Here is an 18,744-nt window from a genome sequence, read left to right as displayed (position 1 = left end):
GCCTCTCTGCCTACTTGTGATCTCTCTCTCTGTCAAATAAATAAATAAAATCTTAAAAAAAAAAAAGAAAGAGGCCTCAGAAGAAACCAACTTTACCAACATCTTGATCTTGAACCTCTAGTCTCCAGAATTGTGAGAAAATAGATTTGTTGTTTAAGTTACTTAGTCTGTGGTACCTAGTTATGGCAGCCCTAGCAAACTTATACATAGTACCTGAATATAGTTGATCTCTATAAAGAAAGTTGCTACTGTGAAATCAAGATCTAATAACTTCGAAATAGGAGCCACTGTTCTTTCCAATGCCATATGACAAATCTATGGCAAGGATAATTGGTAGTGTGTGTATTTTTTTTGGAATATCATAGTAATTGTTGATAAATATAAAAATTATGAAGGTTCAATCACAACCAAAATAGTATGCTCTGACCTTCAGTCTGTTACCATCTTTTTAATTCAGAGGCCCAACAATGTTGTAACACTAGAAAAACATAGCGATAGAGTACAAAACAAACTGCCAAATACACTACTGTTCCAATCTTTCGACAACTTATTTGAAATCACCTGTTAATGAAAAAGAGAAGCTGAAGACCATCTATTAGGAAATCATACTATATAATGCTATTATGACTACTTCCTGACTATGGAACTAAGCATAGAAGAAATAGAGGAAATAACTGAGGCCCACAGAGTTTACACTCACAAAATAAGGTCAAAATAAAATTAAGAGGGATTGACCTAGACAGTATAATGTTAAGTGAGATAAATCAGTCATAGAAAGACAACTAGCATATGATTTCACTGATATGTGGAATTTAAGAAAAAGAACAAATGAGCAAATGGGGACAAAAGAGAGAGAGAGAGAAAAGCCAAGAAACAAGACTCCTAATTATTGAGAATAAACCAATGGTTATCAGAGGGAAGGTGGTGGGGGATAGGTGAAATAGATGATAGGGAAAAAAGAGTGCACTTGTCATGATGAGCACTGGGTGATTCATGGAACTGTTGAATCACTATATTGTACACCTGAAACTAATATAACGCTGTATGTTAACTATACTGGAATTAAAATTAAAAATGGAAATAAAGAAGAGAAATTTCTAAAGCATAATTGTTTGGGTTTTATGTAATAATCCATCTGTTCAAATACTTGCTATATTTCTGGGTAGCCAGGCCAGTTTGATTACCCAAAAATTCCAAGAGCACTTGTTTGTGAATTTGGTAAAATGTACATGCAAAGATCTGGGAAAGCAGCTAAATGTACTCTTCTCATGCAGTGAATAATCCAGGGTCACTGAAAACCAAGCTAAGTATCAGCATACTTTGAAAGAGAGCTAACAGTAATAATAATGTAAATGTCAAAACACAACTAGGGTGAACAAAACACCTCAAATAACGTACATATTGGAAAGTAATTACAGAATATTTAGGTTAGGAAAATAGTATCAATTTGTACCAACTGAAAACCAAACAAGGGAGTCAAGCTAGTTCCCACTTGGCTTGGATTATTCTATTTACTAGGATCAACACTTTGGTTCCGTCACCTATAAAATGGCAATAAAACTTACCCTATCTATTTCAGATCAGGGTGACAGAGTCAACTGAGAATTTTGAAAACCACAAAATGTTTATAAAAAGGGAGATTACGGAATTATTTAAACTATTTATCTTTCATCCCTTGTGGTATAGCATAACTATACCTTCTAATGGCTAAGCATCAATATTTAGATGAAAAATATTTGTTTATCAGAGAGTTTTGCGTATCTATACTACAAGGGTTTGGATGTTTTTTCTTTTGCAGAAATGTTCCCTTTATCACATTATCAGTATTTTTAATACTGCATTATGTTTTCCTCAAGTTTTTCTTTGAATTCTAGTTAGATCACATATATTGTAATATTGGTTTCAGGAGTAGAATTTAGTGATTCTTCACTTACATATAACACCCAGTGCTCATCACAAGTGGCCTCCTAAATACCCATCACCCATTTAGCCCTTCCCATGCCCACCTGCCTCCATTAACCCTCAGTTTGTTCTCTATAGTTAACAGTCTCTTATGGTGTGCCACCCTCTATTTTTTTTCTTCCACTTTTATATTCACCTGTTTTGTTTCTTAAATTCCACATATGAGTGAAATCATATGGTATTTATCTTTCTCTGTTTTTGCTTAGAATAATACACACTACTAACATCCACATCATTGCAAATGGCAAGCTTCATTTTATAGTTGAGTAATCTTCTCTTGTATACATGTACAACATCTTCTTTATTCATTTATCAGTGAAGGAAACAGGTTCTTTCCACAATTTGCTTATTGTTGATAATGCTGCTATAAACATCGGGGTACATGTGCCCCATCAAATCAGCATTTTTGTAAATTTTGCATAAATACTTCATGGTGTAATTGCTGGGTCATATAGCAGTATATATATATATATATATATATATATACATACACACACACATATATATGTCATATGGCAGCTATATTTTATATTATATATATTGTATATATATATCCCGGAGTGGCTGCAGCAGTTTGCATTCCCACTAACAGTATAAGACGGTTTCGCTTTCTCTGCATTTTCACCAACACTTGTTTCCTGTGTTGATTTTAGCCATTCTGACAGGTGTGAGGTGGTATCTCATTGTAGTTTTGATTTGTCTTTCCCTGATGAGCAACTTTTCCTGTGTCTATTAGATATCTGATATCTTCTTTGGAATACAGTCTATTCATGTCTTCTGCCCACTTCTTAACCAGATTATTTGCTTTTGGGGGGTTGAGTTTGATAATTTCTTTATAGATTTTGGATAATAACCCTTTAAGATATGTCATTTGCAAATATCTTCTCCCATTCTGTAGGATGCCTTTTAGTTTTCTTCACTGTGCAGACGTTTTATCCTGATAATTTCCCAATAGTTTTTACTTTTGTTTTCCTTGACTTGAGAAATATCCAGTATGAAGTTGATATATCCAATGTCAAAAAGGTTACTGCCTGTGTTCTTCTTCAGGATTTTTAAGGTATCCTGTCTCACATTTAGGTCTTTCATCTTTCATAAATTTTGAATTTGTTTTTGTGTATGGTGTAAAAAAGTGGCATAGTTTCATTCTTCTGAATGTGGCTGTCCAGTTTTCCCAACACAATTTGTTGGAAGAGACTGTCATTTTTCCACTGGATAGTCTTTGCTACTTTGTTGAAGATTAATTGACCATGTAGTTGTGGGTCAACTTCTGGGTTTTCTGTTCTGTTCCACTGATCTATTTGTCTTTGTCCCAGTACCATATAGTCTTGATGACTATAGCTTTGTAATATAGCTTAAAGTCAGGCATTGTGATGCCCCCAGCTTTGGTTTTCTTTTTCAACATTCCTCTGGCTATTTGGGCTCTTTTCTTGTTATGTACAAATTTCAGGATTCTTTGTCCTAGCTCTGTGAAAAATACTGGTGGGATTTAATAGGGACTGCATTAAATGTGTAGATTGCATTGGGTGGTATAGACATTTTTACAATGTTTGTTCTTCCAATGAATGAGCATGAAATGTCTTTCCATTTCTTTGTGTCATCTTCAATTTCTTTCAGAGTTTCATGGTTTTCAAAGTAACTTTCTTTTATCTCTTTGGTTAGGCTTATTCTGTGGTATCTTGTGTTTTTGGTGCAATTGTAAATTGGATCAATTCCTTGATTTCTCTTTCTGCTTCTTCATTTTTGGTGTGCAGAAATGCAAATGTACTTGATTTTGTATCCTGTGCCTTTGATGAATTCATATATCAGTTCTAACAACTTTTTTTTTCATTTATTTATTATCAACATAACAGTATCATTACTTTTTCACCACACCCAGTGCTCCATGCAATCCGTGCCCTCTATAATACCCACCACCTGGTACCCCAACCTCCCACCCCCCCGCCACTTCAAACCCCTCAGATTGTTTTTCAGAGTCCATAGTCTCTCATGATTCACCTCCTCTTCCAATTTACCCCAACCCCCTTCTAACTCCCCATGTCCTCCATGCTTTTTGTTATGCTCCACAAATAAGTGAAACCATATGATAATTGACTCTCTCTGCTTGACTTATTTCACTCAGCATTATCTCTTCCAGTCCCGTCCATGTTGCTACAAAGTTGGGTATTCATCCTTTCTGATCGAGGCATAATACTCCATAGTGTATATGGACCACATCTTCCTTATCCATTCGTCCATTGAAGGGCATCTTGGTTCTTTCCACAGTTTGGCGACCGTGGCCATTGCTGCTATAAACATTGGGGTACAGATGGCCCTTCTTTTCACGACATCTGTATCTTTGGGGTAAATACCCAGGAGTGCAATGGCAGGGTCATAGGGAAGTTCTATTTTTAATTTTTTGAGGAATCTCCACACTGTTCTCCAAAGAGGCTGCACCAATTTGCATTCCCACCAACAGTGGAAGAGGGTTCCCCTTTCTCCACATCCTCTCCAACACATGTTGTTTCCTGTCTTGCTAATTTTGGCCATTCTAACTGGTGTAAGGTGATATCTTTGATGGAATCTTGCAGATTTTCTACAGAATGTATCATGTTGTCTGCAAAGAATGGAAGTTTTACTTCTTCCTTGCTAACTTGGATGACCTTTATTTATTTTTGTTGTCTGATTGCTGAGGCTAGGACATTCAGTAGTATGTTAAATAACAATGGTGAGAGTAGACATCCCAGTGTTTTTCCTGACAATAGTGGAAATGCTGTTTTTTCCCCACTGAGAATGATATAACTTGTGTGTCTTTAATATATGGCCTTTAGGACATTGAAGTATATTACCTATTCCCCTATTTTGTTGAAGTTTTTTTTTTTAATAAACAATGGATGCTGCATTTTATCAAATGCTTTTTATCTATTGAGAGGATCACAGGTTTCTTTTATTAATGTGGTGTATCACACTGATTGATTGGTGAATACTGAACCACCTTGTAGCCAGAAATAGATACCACTTGATATCAGTGAATAATTTTTTTAATGTATTGTTGGATTCAATTTGTGAGTAACTCGTTCAAAATTTTTGCATTCATGTACATCAGGGATATTGGCCTATAACTGTTTTTAGTGGGACCTTTGCCTAGTTTTGGAATCAAGGTAATGCTGGTCTCATAAAAAGAGTTTGGAAGTTACCCTTCCATTTCTATTTTTTTGAATAGCTGGAGAAGAATAGGTATTAATTCTTCAAATGTTTGGTAGAATATCCCTGGGAAGCCGACTGGCCCTGGACTTTTTTTTGTTGTGAGATTTTTGATTAATGATTCAATTTCTTTGCTGGGCATAGGCCTGTTCAAATTTTCTATTTCTTCGGTGTCAGTGTTTTTCAGCATGGGTAGCTTATTTATTTCTGGGAATTTATCCATTTGTTTCATAATATTAATAATATTTGCTTATAATTGTTTATATTTTGGTGGTGTTGGTTGTGATCTTTCCTCTCTCATTCATGATTCATTTATTTGAGTATGTTTTCTTTCTTTTTGATAAGTTTTTTCTAGGGGTTTATCAATTTTATTAACTCTTTCAAAGAATCAGCTCCGAGTTAGATTGATCTGTGCCATTTTGTTGTTGCTGTTGTTCCTATATCATTTAATTTTGCTCTAATCTTTATTATTTCACTTTATTATTTCACTTTAGGCTTATCTTTGCTCTTCCTTTTCTAGCTCCTTTAGGTGTAAGGTTAGATTGTGGTTGTGGTAAGGTTAGATTGAGACTTTTATTGCTCCTTGAGTTATACCTACATTCCTATATACTACCTTCTTATGACTGCTATTGCTACATCCCAAAGGTTTTGGATCATTATGTTTTCATTTTCATTTGCTTCCACATACTTCTTTACATCTTCTTTAATGTTCTGGCTAACCCACTCATTTTGTTTTCCAACCCATTCCCTTTTTAGTAGGATGTTTTTCAATCTCCATGTATTTGTGGTCTTCCAAATTTTTTCCAGTTTGACCAGAAAAGTTCTAGTTGATTTCTAGTTTCCTAGCATTGTGGTCAGAAAATATACATGGTATGATCTCAATCTTTTTCTACTTGTTTAGGCTTGATTTGTGACCCAGTACGTGATCTTTTCCAGAGAATGTTTCCTGTGCACATGAAAAGAAGGTGCATTCTGCTGTTTTAGGATGAAATGTTTTGTATATATCAGTTATGTCCATGTGGTCCAGCATGTCATTCAAAGCCACTGTTTCCTGTTGATTTTCTGCTTAGATGAACTGTCCATTGAAGTAAGTGGGGTGTTGAAGTTCCCACTATTATTGTGTTATTGTCAATGAGTTTCCTTATGTTTGTTATTATTTGATTTATATATTTCAGTGTTCTGAATTTGGGGGCATAAATAATTACAACTATTAGATCTTGTTGGATAGACCCCTTTATTATGATACAGTGCCCTTCTTCATCTCTTGTTTCAGTCTTTGGTTTAAAATCTAGTTTGTCTGAAAGACGTATGGTCATTTTTGCTTTCTTTTGATACTCTTTATCATGATAAATGGTTCTCCATCCCCTCACTTTCAATCTGCAGGTGTCCTTCGGTCTAAAATGAGTCTCTTTGAGGCAGTTTATAGATGGGTCTTCTTTTTTTGTTTTGTTTTAGTTTTGTTTTTGTTTTTGTTTTTTATCCAATCTGACACCCTATAGCTTTTGACTGGAGAATTTAGTTCATTTACATTGAGAGTGATTATTAATAGGAATTTAGTGCCATTGTATTACCTGCAAAGTTGGCGGTTTCTGGAAATTCTTTCTGTTCCTTTATCTTCTTTGTTGCTTTTGGTCTTACTTTCCCACTCAAAGAGTTCCCTTTAATATTTCTTGCAGGGCTTATTTAGTGGTCATGGACTCCTTTAATTATTCTCTTGGAAGCTTTATCTCCTTCCATTCTAAATGACAGCCTTGCTGGATAAAGTATTCTTGGCTGCATTTTCCCCGCCATTCAACATGTTGAAAATATCATGCCACCCTCTTCTGGCCTGCCATGTTTCTGTGGAGAGACCTGCTGAAAGCCTTATTTGGCTTGGCTTGTAAGTTAGGGACTTCTTTTTTTGTTTTGTTCCTTTCAGGATTTTACCTTAATCACTATATTTTGCAAATTTAACTGTGATATATCTTGGTGTTAGCTTGCTTTGTTGATTTTGATGGGAGTTCTCTGTACCTCCTGGATTTGGATATCTCTTTCCTTCCCAAGATTAGGGAAGTTTTCAACTATAATTTCCTGAAATAAACTTTCTGCTCATTTTTTACTCTCTTCATCTTCTGGAACTCCTATGATATGGATTTTATTATGCTTCATATAGTTGCTGAATTCCCTAAGTGTACACCTTTTCCCTAAGTGTACACCCTCTTCTCACCTTTATTATTTCACATCTTGGCTATAGCATTTTTATTTTGGCTGGACTAGATTTTAGTCTTTTGTCCCTGTGGTGAGGGACTCCTGGCATTGTCTATGTTTTTCTCTAGCCCAGCTAGTATCCTTATGATCATTGTTCTAAATTATGATTCAGGCATATTACTTATAACTGTTCTAATGGAATCCCTATCCTTGACTTCTTGTTCTTTCTTCTGAGATGAATGCCTCCATTTTGACATTTTGTGTAGCTCTCTGTCTTCTCTGTGCTAGGAAAGTCTGTTATGTTTCCTGCTCCTGAGAATAATGGATATATTAAGAAGAGGTCCTATACTGTCCAGGACCTGGTGCTTCAGGAATTGTTTCCGATGTATGCTGTGTGCACACTGCTCTTGTGCTTTGGCTGCTCTTTCCCTTAGGTCAACACCCTGCAGACTTTCTCTTTGTCTGCAGTGGGGAGTGCTTGGATATTGCCCACTGTGTAGCAAGTTTTAACTAGGTGTGTTTTAGTATGATTTTTTTTAAGATTTTTATTTATTTGAGAGTGAGAGATTACAAGTAGGCAGAGAGGCAGGCAGAGGGAGAGAAGGGGAAGCAGGCTCTCCATCGAGTAGAGAGCCCGATGCGATGCTCTATCCCAGGACCCTGAGACCATGACCTGAGTTCAAGGCAGAGGCTTAACCCACTGAGCCACCCAGGTGCCCCTTAGTATGATTTTTAAAAGAAGCTAGATCCTATTTCCCCTAGAGCTACAGCTTTGCAGCCCTCTGTGGTCAGCAGATAGTACAATTGGGTGGTTTGTGCTGGTCCTCTGGGGGAGGGGTCTGCTGATGCTCTGAGTCTCAGGCACACTTGCCCCAGTGTAACAAAACAAAACAAAACAAAACAAAAAGTACCTTTAGAGTACAGGGGAGTGGAGCTTGGTGTAAGAGGTGCAAGCTTCCACCCTGGGTGCTGGGCTGCTCACTGAAGTCCACCCTTGCTGGTGGGCAGGGGTAAAAATGGCATCAGGTGGTTCTCTCACCCCTGAAGAGGGGATTTCATGCCTTGCCTATTCAGGAAGCCCTCTCAGAAGAGCAAACAATCTCTCCTACTTTGTCCCAGGCATCCCTCAGATCCCTGTCTCTTTACCCTATCTGTGTCTGAGCCTTTTGCCCACCAGGTAGCGCAATGCTCTTGTGTTTGTATCTCAGGCATGCCAGCTGGGTTTCAAAACTCCAAATTTTAAGAACCTGGCACTTCATGGACCCATGCTGATCCTCTGGGGGAGGGTTTCACTGAGCTGTGGTTGGTGTTGTTGTTGTTGTTTTCCCCAAAAGATCAGTCACAGGAACATGTAGGGGCTTAGAATTTATGGAAAACCACAGCATAAAGCCAGCATCCAGGTTAGCTGCCCTCAGTAGGTGCATCTATTCCTACACTAATGAACAGTCCAGCTCAATGTTGCCCACTGGCTCTTTTGTCCCTGAAGAGGCAGTGCCACTTCTTCCAAATGCACTCAAGAATGGGGATTGTCCCTCCCAGTGTGACTCAGGGGATCCTCAGACCACACTGTCCACTCCTGGCCCTCTCCCCTCCTTCTCCACAGGAGCATCTCTATGCCAAATAGGCTCCACACTGGTAATGGCACAGACTTCTAAAGCATCAGAACTTGAGCTCCACTGCTTGTAAAAATTTGCCATAATCAGCCTCTATTGTTTTCCCAGAACATCAGTTGTTTGGGGGAGTGTTTTTTGTGAAATGCCCTGTGCCCATTTTTTTTCTCTCTCTCCCCCACCTCACTCTCTCTCCTCTCTTCCCTCTGCAGCACCATGATTCTTTTCTCCCCCAAATCACACCTCCACATTTCACACCCTCCATAATATGGCCTCTTTTCTCCCTCTAGTTGTGCAGATTATTCTCTCAGTCCTCAGATTGATTTCCTGGGTGTTCAGAATGATTTGATATTTATCTAGCTGTGTTTAATGGATGAGGCAAGCACAGGGTCCCCCTATTACTCTGCAACCTTCACTTCCAAGTGTTCAATTTTTTTTAATGCTAAATGAATAAAAAGGAGAAGTAAGGACCAACTTTGCAAGGGAAGAAAAACATTGAAGTGCAGCAAGGAAAAATGCCCAGATGGAAAGAGAAGTAAAGGAAGGAAAAAATCCACCCTATAAGAAGCAGGTCCCCCGACTTAAGGAACTTCTTACTTATAGCTATACGTAAGTTTAAATAAAACACTTGTAAAAGAATATTTCTTAAAGGATTCTTAAGACAGACACATGTCAAGAATAATTTCAAAAGTTAGAAACATAGGGTGTCAAAATATCAGGAAATCATTTTTTATGTACATTTTCAGTTAAATGTAACCTTTATATTTCTGGGTAATAAAAAAATATATATCAATTTAGAGACTAAACATACTGCTGATGTTGTACTACTGTAGTGAACAAAAATCTAATTGTTAAGTGATTCTTCTTTTGAAATTACAAAAACTTTAGTAGCATTAATAATATGTATTTTGTTTGAGGTAGTATTAACCACTGTGTACAAACTTTAAAAGTAAATATGAATTGATCATAAACTAGCAAATACAAGACATCTCTTCTTATTTTGACACCATAAAATAATTAATTCATGTCAGTAACCTATTAAAGAAGAAGCATAACATTTGTTTTTCTAACCTGGACACTGTTGGGAGAAATAGGGAACTAAGTGGTGAAATATGATATACCTTTTATCTCTGACCTGTTACTTAATGCTTACCAAAGAGTAACACTGTTTTGAGAAACAGAAAAATTCATTATTACTAATCTGGACATATTAAAATTATACTAACTATAATTTAGTTTTACTAATATATGCTACATATATATAGATATGCGTAGATATAGATAACTGGAGAATGGGAAGAAATTTACTTAATTCTTCCTATTTTAACTGATGAAAAGTGATCAGATGACCATGAAAATCCAAAGCTACGATAACTGAGATGAAGAGGATTAGCTGTCTAAATCAATCAATAACAAAACAGCATCAGGCAACATAGGCAATTCTTAAAATCAGATTTAAATACTGCTTAAAGAATCTATGCATCACAGAGCAATCTCTACAATTCTCCACTATTAAAAAAAAAAAGCCAACCACAAAAAACACACATCTCCCAGCATCACACTGGAATAAGTAACCATATTCCTAAAAATCCTATAAATGAAAAACATTAAACAAAGAGATAAATTTATGTTTAGTGTTTCTTATCACTCATAATTTAACTGACATCAAATGAGTACCTAAATCATCACACAGAAAATGTACTTTGTTTTAAGTTCATATAACTCAGGCTATAAACTAAATCACATCCTGGAGCACCTGGGTGGCTCAGTCAGTTAAGCATCTGTCTTTGGCTCAGGTCATGATACCGGGGTCCTCGGATTGAGCCCCACATCAGGCTCCCTGCTCAGCAGGAAGCCTGCTTCTCCTTTCCTTCTGCTTGCTATTCCCCCTGCTTCTGTGCTCTCTGCCAACTCAAATAAATAAATAAAAATATATAAAAAAACTAAAATCTTTAGAAGTGATTCTAGGTCACTGATTCTCCAAATCTTCAGATTTCCCTTTCTAACCACTGAAGGTGAGTAATTTAGATCACATTAGCATCATCACTGTATATTTTTATTGTCTTTCCATTAAAAGTATACTTCCTGATTTTTTTTTAAACTGGGAAGGTAAATATTTGACAATAACCCTCTATATATATCTATGTGTTTATGTTGGCTACACATGTACATATGTGCACATGCACACACATACATTTTTTTGCCCCTGTAGTATGGGGCATAGTATTTCTCTATCAATTTATTGATTCTCAAATATACCATTCCCCACTGTTTTTGTATTTTCCTACACTTTATCTTTTATAAACTACTAATGTAAATACTATGCCTCTTAGTACATATGATCTGTAGAGAAAACTTTAGATGATTTTGATAGAAGCTTACATTTAAATTCAAAATTAACACAAGTCATTTATATTAAGTAAATTACAATAGAAATAATGACATTTTATCTATTAACCAGAACTAAGGTTACTGTTACATCATGACAACCTACAGAGGTAGTGCATTTTTACAAAGAATATTTCAAAGAATCTTGGAGAAACCCAATTTAAATAACTCTGCTGGTCCTATCTGAAAAAATCATCTTTTAAACCAGTTTCGGGGGGAAAAAAAGGACATCAAGGTTGATTTTATCCACAACTAAATAAGAGGAGGATTATGTTTTTCTTATTTTCCACTTCTTTTTTGTCTACACAATACACAAATGACTTAACATGATGCACACTGGGTCATAAGTCTCACTTCTGCTACTTATTAACTTGACAAACAAGTATGTATCATAACCTCTCCAGGTCTCAACAGATTTACCTATACAATGGGATTATTAAAAAATATTGTCTCTGAGGCTCCTTCCAGCTTAAACAATCTATAATTCCAGGAAAATATTATTGAAATAATAATAATAAAATAACAAAATAAACGTGGATGTACAACTTAGACCTTCTTAAAATCTTAAGAACACTCTTCTATAAAACTAGAACTCGTAGGACAAGGGACTAGTACATAGGCCTGGCATAGAATGGCCTAGTAGTCAAATGGTTTTTAAAACTAGTTAGAAGGGCCCCTGGGTGGCTCAGTCAGTTAAGCATCTGCTTTTAGTGCAGGTCATGATCCCATGGTCCTGGTATCAAGTCTTGCATCAGGCTCCCTATTCATTGGGGAGCCTGCTTTTTTTCTCCCTCACTCTCTCTCTCTCTGTCAAACAAATAAAAAGTCTTTAAAATAAAATAAAGTAAATTAAAATAAAACTAGTTAGAAAATTCTGAAATAATTTAGATGTAATATTTTTTCAAAGCCAGAAAATACATTTTAAATGGCCTCAGGTCAAATATTTCTGCACTAGATCTCTTTTCTAACCTAAAGTTGAAGGTAATCTTATTTACAGAGGATTCTGTATTTAAGTAATGCAGTTACTCATATACTAGCAAGTAAAAATTTCACTCATTATTACACTTAAGATGGGCAAATTACATGGCATATAGATTATACATCAATAAAGTTGAAAAGATTTAAAATTTTCATATAAATGTTTCTGACAAAAAACTGTATTTTAAACTATTGTTTTATTAGTAATTGAATTTGCTTATTATTAACTTATCTAAATTTCTTTAATTGACAAATGATTTTCTCCTTAAGTGACAGATGATTATTCTCTTTCCTTTTATCTTAAAAATGCAGCACAGTCTGTTAAAGAAAGTACTTACTTGGCAAGAATCTGCTTCTTCTTCCATCGGCTCATCAACAATCTGAAGACCATCCACCTGAAAAATATTGTTCAAAAACTGAAGTTTGGGATTACTATAACAAGGGTAAGAACTAGGAATAATAGAACCCCAGGCATTTCCCATCATGATTTAGCAAGATCTACAGTTACTGAAACACAAAATGTCAAACAACACATAGAAGGTATTTAGAAAAGGAGTATTATTAATATGGTTTCCAGATTGTTCTTGAGAATCCTTAACTTTCAGAACTGTATTTTCATCTCATATTATTTAGAGCTTTGCTATGATTTATTAACATACAGTAAACATATGACATTTGTGCTTGACCTATGTCCCCAGCTAAACACCAAAAAAAAAAAAAAGTTCAATTAAAAATGGGCAGAACTATGGGAGGACTCTGAAAATTAAATAACAGCAAGCATATTGGGGGGGAGGACAAAGTTCAAAGAACAACCAGCACTATGTTGAGTTTCCTGGGTTTATTTCAAAACGTTATCTCTTGACTTTGACCCTAGAAGAGACTGACTGATTCATGGAACTCCACTGTGAGTATGAAAAATATTTCCAAGAAAAACCTCATTTCTGGAAAAAGGAACAGTAAAAGACACAATTTTAAGCTGGTGAACATAAGAATTAAAGGGTTTTTTCCCCAATTTTTTTCTCTTTTGACTCCTAGTCCTGCTCCAAGGCAAGCCCCAATCAAGAGAAAATGTATCTGATCAAAATGACCAGGAAAAGAGGCTCATGTGATTTAAAAAAAAAGTGTGAGGGGAGGTATTTCCTGTTATCTTTTTCATGCTCTCCTTCACTTCATCCCAAGGGCAGCCCTAACAGTACAAACCTGTGTGACATCTTGAAAGACTAAAACTCTGAGAGAAGCTCCGTTCTGGTTGGAAGAATCAGGATAAAGAACCTATGGGAATTGGAGAATCCACAGAATACATCATGGAAAAGATACAACGGGAAAAGGAGATCCCCTAATTCTGCATCTTAACAGACACAATTCCTGGTCTCAATCACAAACTGCATGTGTGTGGAACAGAATCAAAGAAGCCTATCAAAGGGCTTGAAAAATGAACTGCAACATAAACCACTGATCAGGCCTAAAACTAACTACTAAATTAGGACATGGAGAGTTCTGACCCAAATTATCTGAAGACATAATTAATGTTGGAACTGTCACACAGAGAGGGTGAGAGAACTTGAATCTAATCAGGCAGATTGTATACTTAAACAGTCAAAATTAATGGGCATCAATTCCAGGATAACTCTGATGAAATACCTGACAAAGATCATGCAGCTATTATAACTAGGCTCTTTGGTTAAAATAAACATACTTCAGAAGCACCTGGGTGGCTCAGTCATTAAAGCGTCTGGCTTCAGCTCAGGTCATGATCCCAGGGTCCTGGGATCAAGCCCCTTATCAGGCTCCCTGCTTGGCAGCAGGAAGCCTGTTTCTCCCTCTCCGAATCCCCCTGCTTGTATTCCCTCTCCCCCTCTCTCTGTCAAATAAATAAATTAAAACAAATAAATAAAAATAAAAATAAAGATGAAAAAATACATGAACAGAATGATAAAGTTATCAGCAAAAAATATTAACCATAAAAAACAAATGTAGGGCACCTGGGTGGCTCAGTGGGTTAAGCCACTGCCCTTGGCTCAGGTCATGATCTCAGGGTCCTGGGATCAAGTCCCGCATCAGGCTCTCTGCTCAGCAGAGAGCCTGCTTCCCTCTCTCTCTCTGCCTGCCTCTCTGTCTACTTGTGATCTCTCTCTGTCAAATACACAAATGAAATCTTTAAAAAAAAATGTAAATAATTTTGGACAAAAATAATGTTTTTTTTACTATGTTATGTTAGTCACCATAAAATACATCATTAGTTTTTGATGCAGTGTTCCAAGATTCATTGTTTATGCACAACACCCCGTGCTGATTTTTAAAAATACTGGATTGCCTCAATAAGAAAATGGAGATGGCAGAAAAAATAGTCAACTTGAAGATAGAGCAACAGAAATGAACCAATATGAAGAAGAAAATGAAAAATGGGGATGCCTGGGTGGCTCAGTCAGTTAAGTGTCTTCACTTAACTCAGGTCATGATCCCAGGGTGCTAGGATTGAGTCTAACACTGGGCTCCTACCTCAGCAGGGAGCCTGCTTCTCCTTTTGCCTGCCACTCTCCCTGCTTGTGCGCTCTTGCTCTATCTCTGGCAAATAAACAAAATCTTAAAGAGAAAGACCAACTGATATTGAAAATGAAAATGATTAAAAGCAAATGAACAGGGGTGCCTGGGTGGCTCAGTCATTAAAGCGTTTGCCTTCAGCTCAGGTCATGATCCCAGGATCCTGGGATGGAGCCCTGTATCGGGCTCCCTGATGAGCAGGAAGCCTGCTTCTCCCTCTCCCACTCCCCCTGCTTGTGTTCCCTCTCTCGCTCTCTCTTTGTCAAATAAATAAATAAATAATCTTTAAAAAAAAGAAAAAAAAAAGAAAAGCAAATGAACAGAGCCTTAGAGACATGTGGAATGTGGAATGTGAGAAGATCTAAAATCCACATCATTAACATCCCAGAAAAAAAGACATACAGAATTACTTAAATAATGACAAATCTATTCATATAAATTTTGAAAAGAGAATAATCTATTGAGACAAAAAGTAAACTAGTTGCTTAGGGGTATGGGATAAGGAAATGGGGGTAACAGATAAAGGGTAAAATGTTTCTTTATGATGCGATAAAGTTCTAAAACTGTGGCAATAGCTGTGCATATCTAGAAATACACGAATATTCTGTTGTGTATAAATGTTTTAGTTTTTATGATATAACTGACATAAAGTACATTATTTTCAGCTGTATAACATAGTGAGTTCACATTCACATACATTGTAAGATAGTTACCAAAATAAGTCTAGCTACCATCTTACAAATTTAATATGTTACTGATTATATATCCTAAGCTATACATTGTATACACATGACCTAATTGTTTTATAACTGGAAGTTGGTACTTCTTAATTTCCTGCAAAAATTACACCTCCCCAATGCCCTATCATTCTGGCAACCACCAATCTGTTCTCTGTATCATGAATCTGGGTTTTGTTTATTTTTATTCCACATGTACATCATGCAGTATTTGTCTTTCTGTGTCTGACTTATTTCATTTAGTATAATACCCCTAAGCTCAATTCATGCTGTTGCAAATGATAGTATTTCATCCCTTTTTCATGGATGAGTAATATTCTATTGTGTGTGTGTGTGTGTGTGTGTGTATACAATACATACACACATGACTTCTTGTTTATCCATTCATCATCAGTGGACACTTAGGTTGCTCCCATACCTTGCCTATTGAAATAATGCTGCAGTAAACTGCAGTAAACACAGAAGTCGAAATATCTTTATGGATTATGTTTCCATTTTCTTTGCAACATTGCCCAGTGGTGCAATTGTTGGATCCTACCTACAGTATATCTATTTTTAATTTTTTGAAAAACCTCAGTACTATTTTCCATAAATCCAGCACCCATATATATTCTCACCAAAAAGTACATGAGGTTTCTGTTTTTTTTCCCACATTCTCCCTAACACTGGGTATCTTTTTAACAACAGCCATCCCCACAGGTGTTAGGAAATATTTCTATGGTATTGATTTGCAATTTCCTGCTGAATTAGTGATGTTGAGAATATTTTCATATACCTTTTGGGCATTAGTATATCTTCTTTGTTAAAATGTCTATTGAGATCCTCTGTGCGTCTTTTTAAAATTTTTTGAGATTTTATTTCTTAAGTAATCTCTACACCCAACATGGGGCTTGAATTTACAATGTCAAGATTAGGAGGTGCATGCTTTATTGACCATTTTAAAAACTGTTTTGGTTTGGTTTGGTTTGATTTGGTTTGGTTTGGTTTTGTAATTGAGTTGTGGGAGCTCTTCTATATTTTGGATATTAATTCCTTACCAGTTATATGATTTGTAAATGTTTTCCTTTCAATAGGTTTTTTCTTTTTTCATTTTTTGTTGTTTCTCCTTTGCTGTGCAGAAACTTTTAGTTTGAAGTAGACCCATCTGTTTATTTTTGCTTTTGCTTCCCTTGCCTTTGGAGTCACATCCAAAAAACATATTGCTAAAACTGATTGATCAAAGAGATTATCATCAAAGTTTTCTTCTAGGATTTTTGTGGTGTCTAGTCTTATAGCCAAGTTTCTATTCCATTTTGAGTTAATTTTGTATAGAGTGCAAGAGAGTGTCCCACTTTCATTCTTTGGATGTAGCTGTCAAGTTTAGCAACACCATTTTAAATAGACTATATATTGGTGCTTTTATTTCTGTATTCACTATTCTATTCCATTGATCAATGTGTGTTTTATGCCAATACCATGCGGTTTTGACTACTAGAGATTTGTAATACAGTTTAAAACCAGGGTGCATGAGGGCACTTAGGTGGCTCAGTCAGTTAAGCATCTGCCTTTGACTCAGGTCATGATATCCAGGTCCTGGGATCAAGCCCTGTGTGGCCTTCCTACTCAGCGGGGAGTCAGTTTCTTTCTCTTTCTCTCCCTCTGCGCCTCCCCACCACTCGTTTTCTCTCTCTCTCTCATAGGTGGGAAAAATATAAAATTAAATAAATAAATAAAATAAAATAAAATCAGGGTGCAGGGTTCATGATACATCCAGCATTGTTCTTTCTCAAGACTGTTTTGGCTATTCAGGGTTTTGTGGTTCTATACAGATCTTAGAATTACTTGTTTTAGTTCTGTAAAAAATTTCAGTGTAATTTTATTAGGGACTACATTGAATCTACAGTTTATCTGGGGTAGTTTGGACAGTTTAATAACATTAATTCTTCCAATCCATGAGCATAGAATGTCTTTCCGTTTGTTCCTTCAATTGCTTTCATGAATACCTGTTATTTTTCAGTGTACAGGTCTTCACCTCTTTGGTTTAATTTATTCCTGTATTATTCATTTTGGTGCAACTGAAAATAGAGTTGTTTCCTTGATTTCTTTCTTATTAGCTCTGTTAGTTTTGTGGTGGAGTCTTTAAGGTTTTCTATTTATCGTACCATGTCATCTACAAATAGTGACAGTTTCATTTCTTTCTTACTGATATGAATGTTTTTATTTCTTTTACTCGCCTACTCACTGTGGTTAGAATTTCCAATACTGTATTGAATAAAAGTAAGGATAGGGGCGCCTGGGTGGCTCAGTGGGTTGAAGCTTCTGCCTTTGGCTCGGGTCATGATCCCCGGGTCCTGGGATCGAGCCCCACGTCCGGCTCTCTGCTTGGCAGGGAGCCTGCTTCCCTTTCTCTCTCTCTGCCTGCCTCTCTGCCTGCTTGTGATCTCTGTCTGTCAAATGAATAAATAAAATCTTTAAGAAAAAAAAAGTAAGGATAATAGACATCTTTTGTCATATTCCTGATCTTAAGGGAAAAGCTTTCAACTTTTCACTGCTGAGTATTACCTGTCATTTGGTCATATATGGCCTTTATTATATTGAGGCACATACCCTCTATGCCCATGTTGTTGAGGGTTATCATAAATCAATGTTGAATTTTGTCAAATGTTTTTCTGCATCTACCGAGAGGATCATATTTTTATCTTTCATTACATTAATGCAGTTTATTATGTTAATTTATTTATAGATACAGAATCATCCATGCATCCTTAGAACCAATTCCATGTGGTCATGATGTAAAAGCCGTGTGTGTGTGTGTGTGTTTAAGATTTTATTTATTTGAGAGAGAAACTGAAAGCAGGAGCAAAGGAAGGGGCAGAGGGACCAGCACACTCTCCCAGAATGGAGAGTCTAACATGGAGTATGATCAAAGGACTCCAAGACCATGACCTGAGCCAAAGCAAGGAGCTGAGATTCAATCCCAGAACCCTGGGATAATGACCTGAGCTGAAGGCAGATGCTTAACCAACTGAGCCACCGAGGCATCCCAAAGATTTATTTGAGAGAGACAGAGGCAGAGAAGGAGAGTCTTAAGCAGACTCTGCACAGAGCATGGAGCTGGACACAGGGCTCAATTCTATGACCACGAGATCATGACCTGAGCAGAAACCAGGAATCAGACACTC

General features: G+C 36.4%; 1 protein-coding gene across 3 annotated transcripts in view; it reads right to left on the bottom strand.

Moving 5' to 3' along the window:
* Positions 1–18,744, bottom strand: part of RPS6KA6 (ribosomal protein S6 kinase A6) — a 188,686-nt gene that overhangs the window by 114,260 nt on the left and 55,682 nt on the right. For 2 of the 3 annotated variants that reach the window (XM_044235805.1, XM_044235806.1), the window contains exon 2: positions 12,644–12,700. In XM_044235805.1, coding sequence (XP_044091740.1) covers positions 12,644–12,700 — 57 coding nt within the window. Of the gene's footprint in view, positions 1–12,643; positions 12,701–13,505; positions 13,578–18,744 lie in introns of all 3 variants that reach the window. The other variant, XM_044235804.1, reaches the window with a different exon arrangement.

Source organism: Neovison vison, chromosome X (genome assembly GCF_020171115.1).
Source record: "Neovison vison isolate M4711 chromosome X, ASM_NN_V1, whole genome shotgun sequence".
NCBI classification, from domain to species: domain Eukaryota; kingdom Metazoa; phylum Chordata; class Mammalia; order Carnivora; family Mustelidae; genus Neogale; species Neogale vison.
Note: the sequence above shows the minus strand (reverse complement) of the source record. Positions and strands in the feature narration are given on the sequence as shown.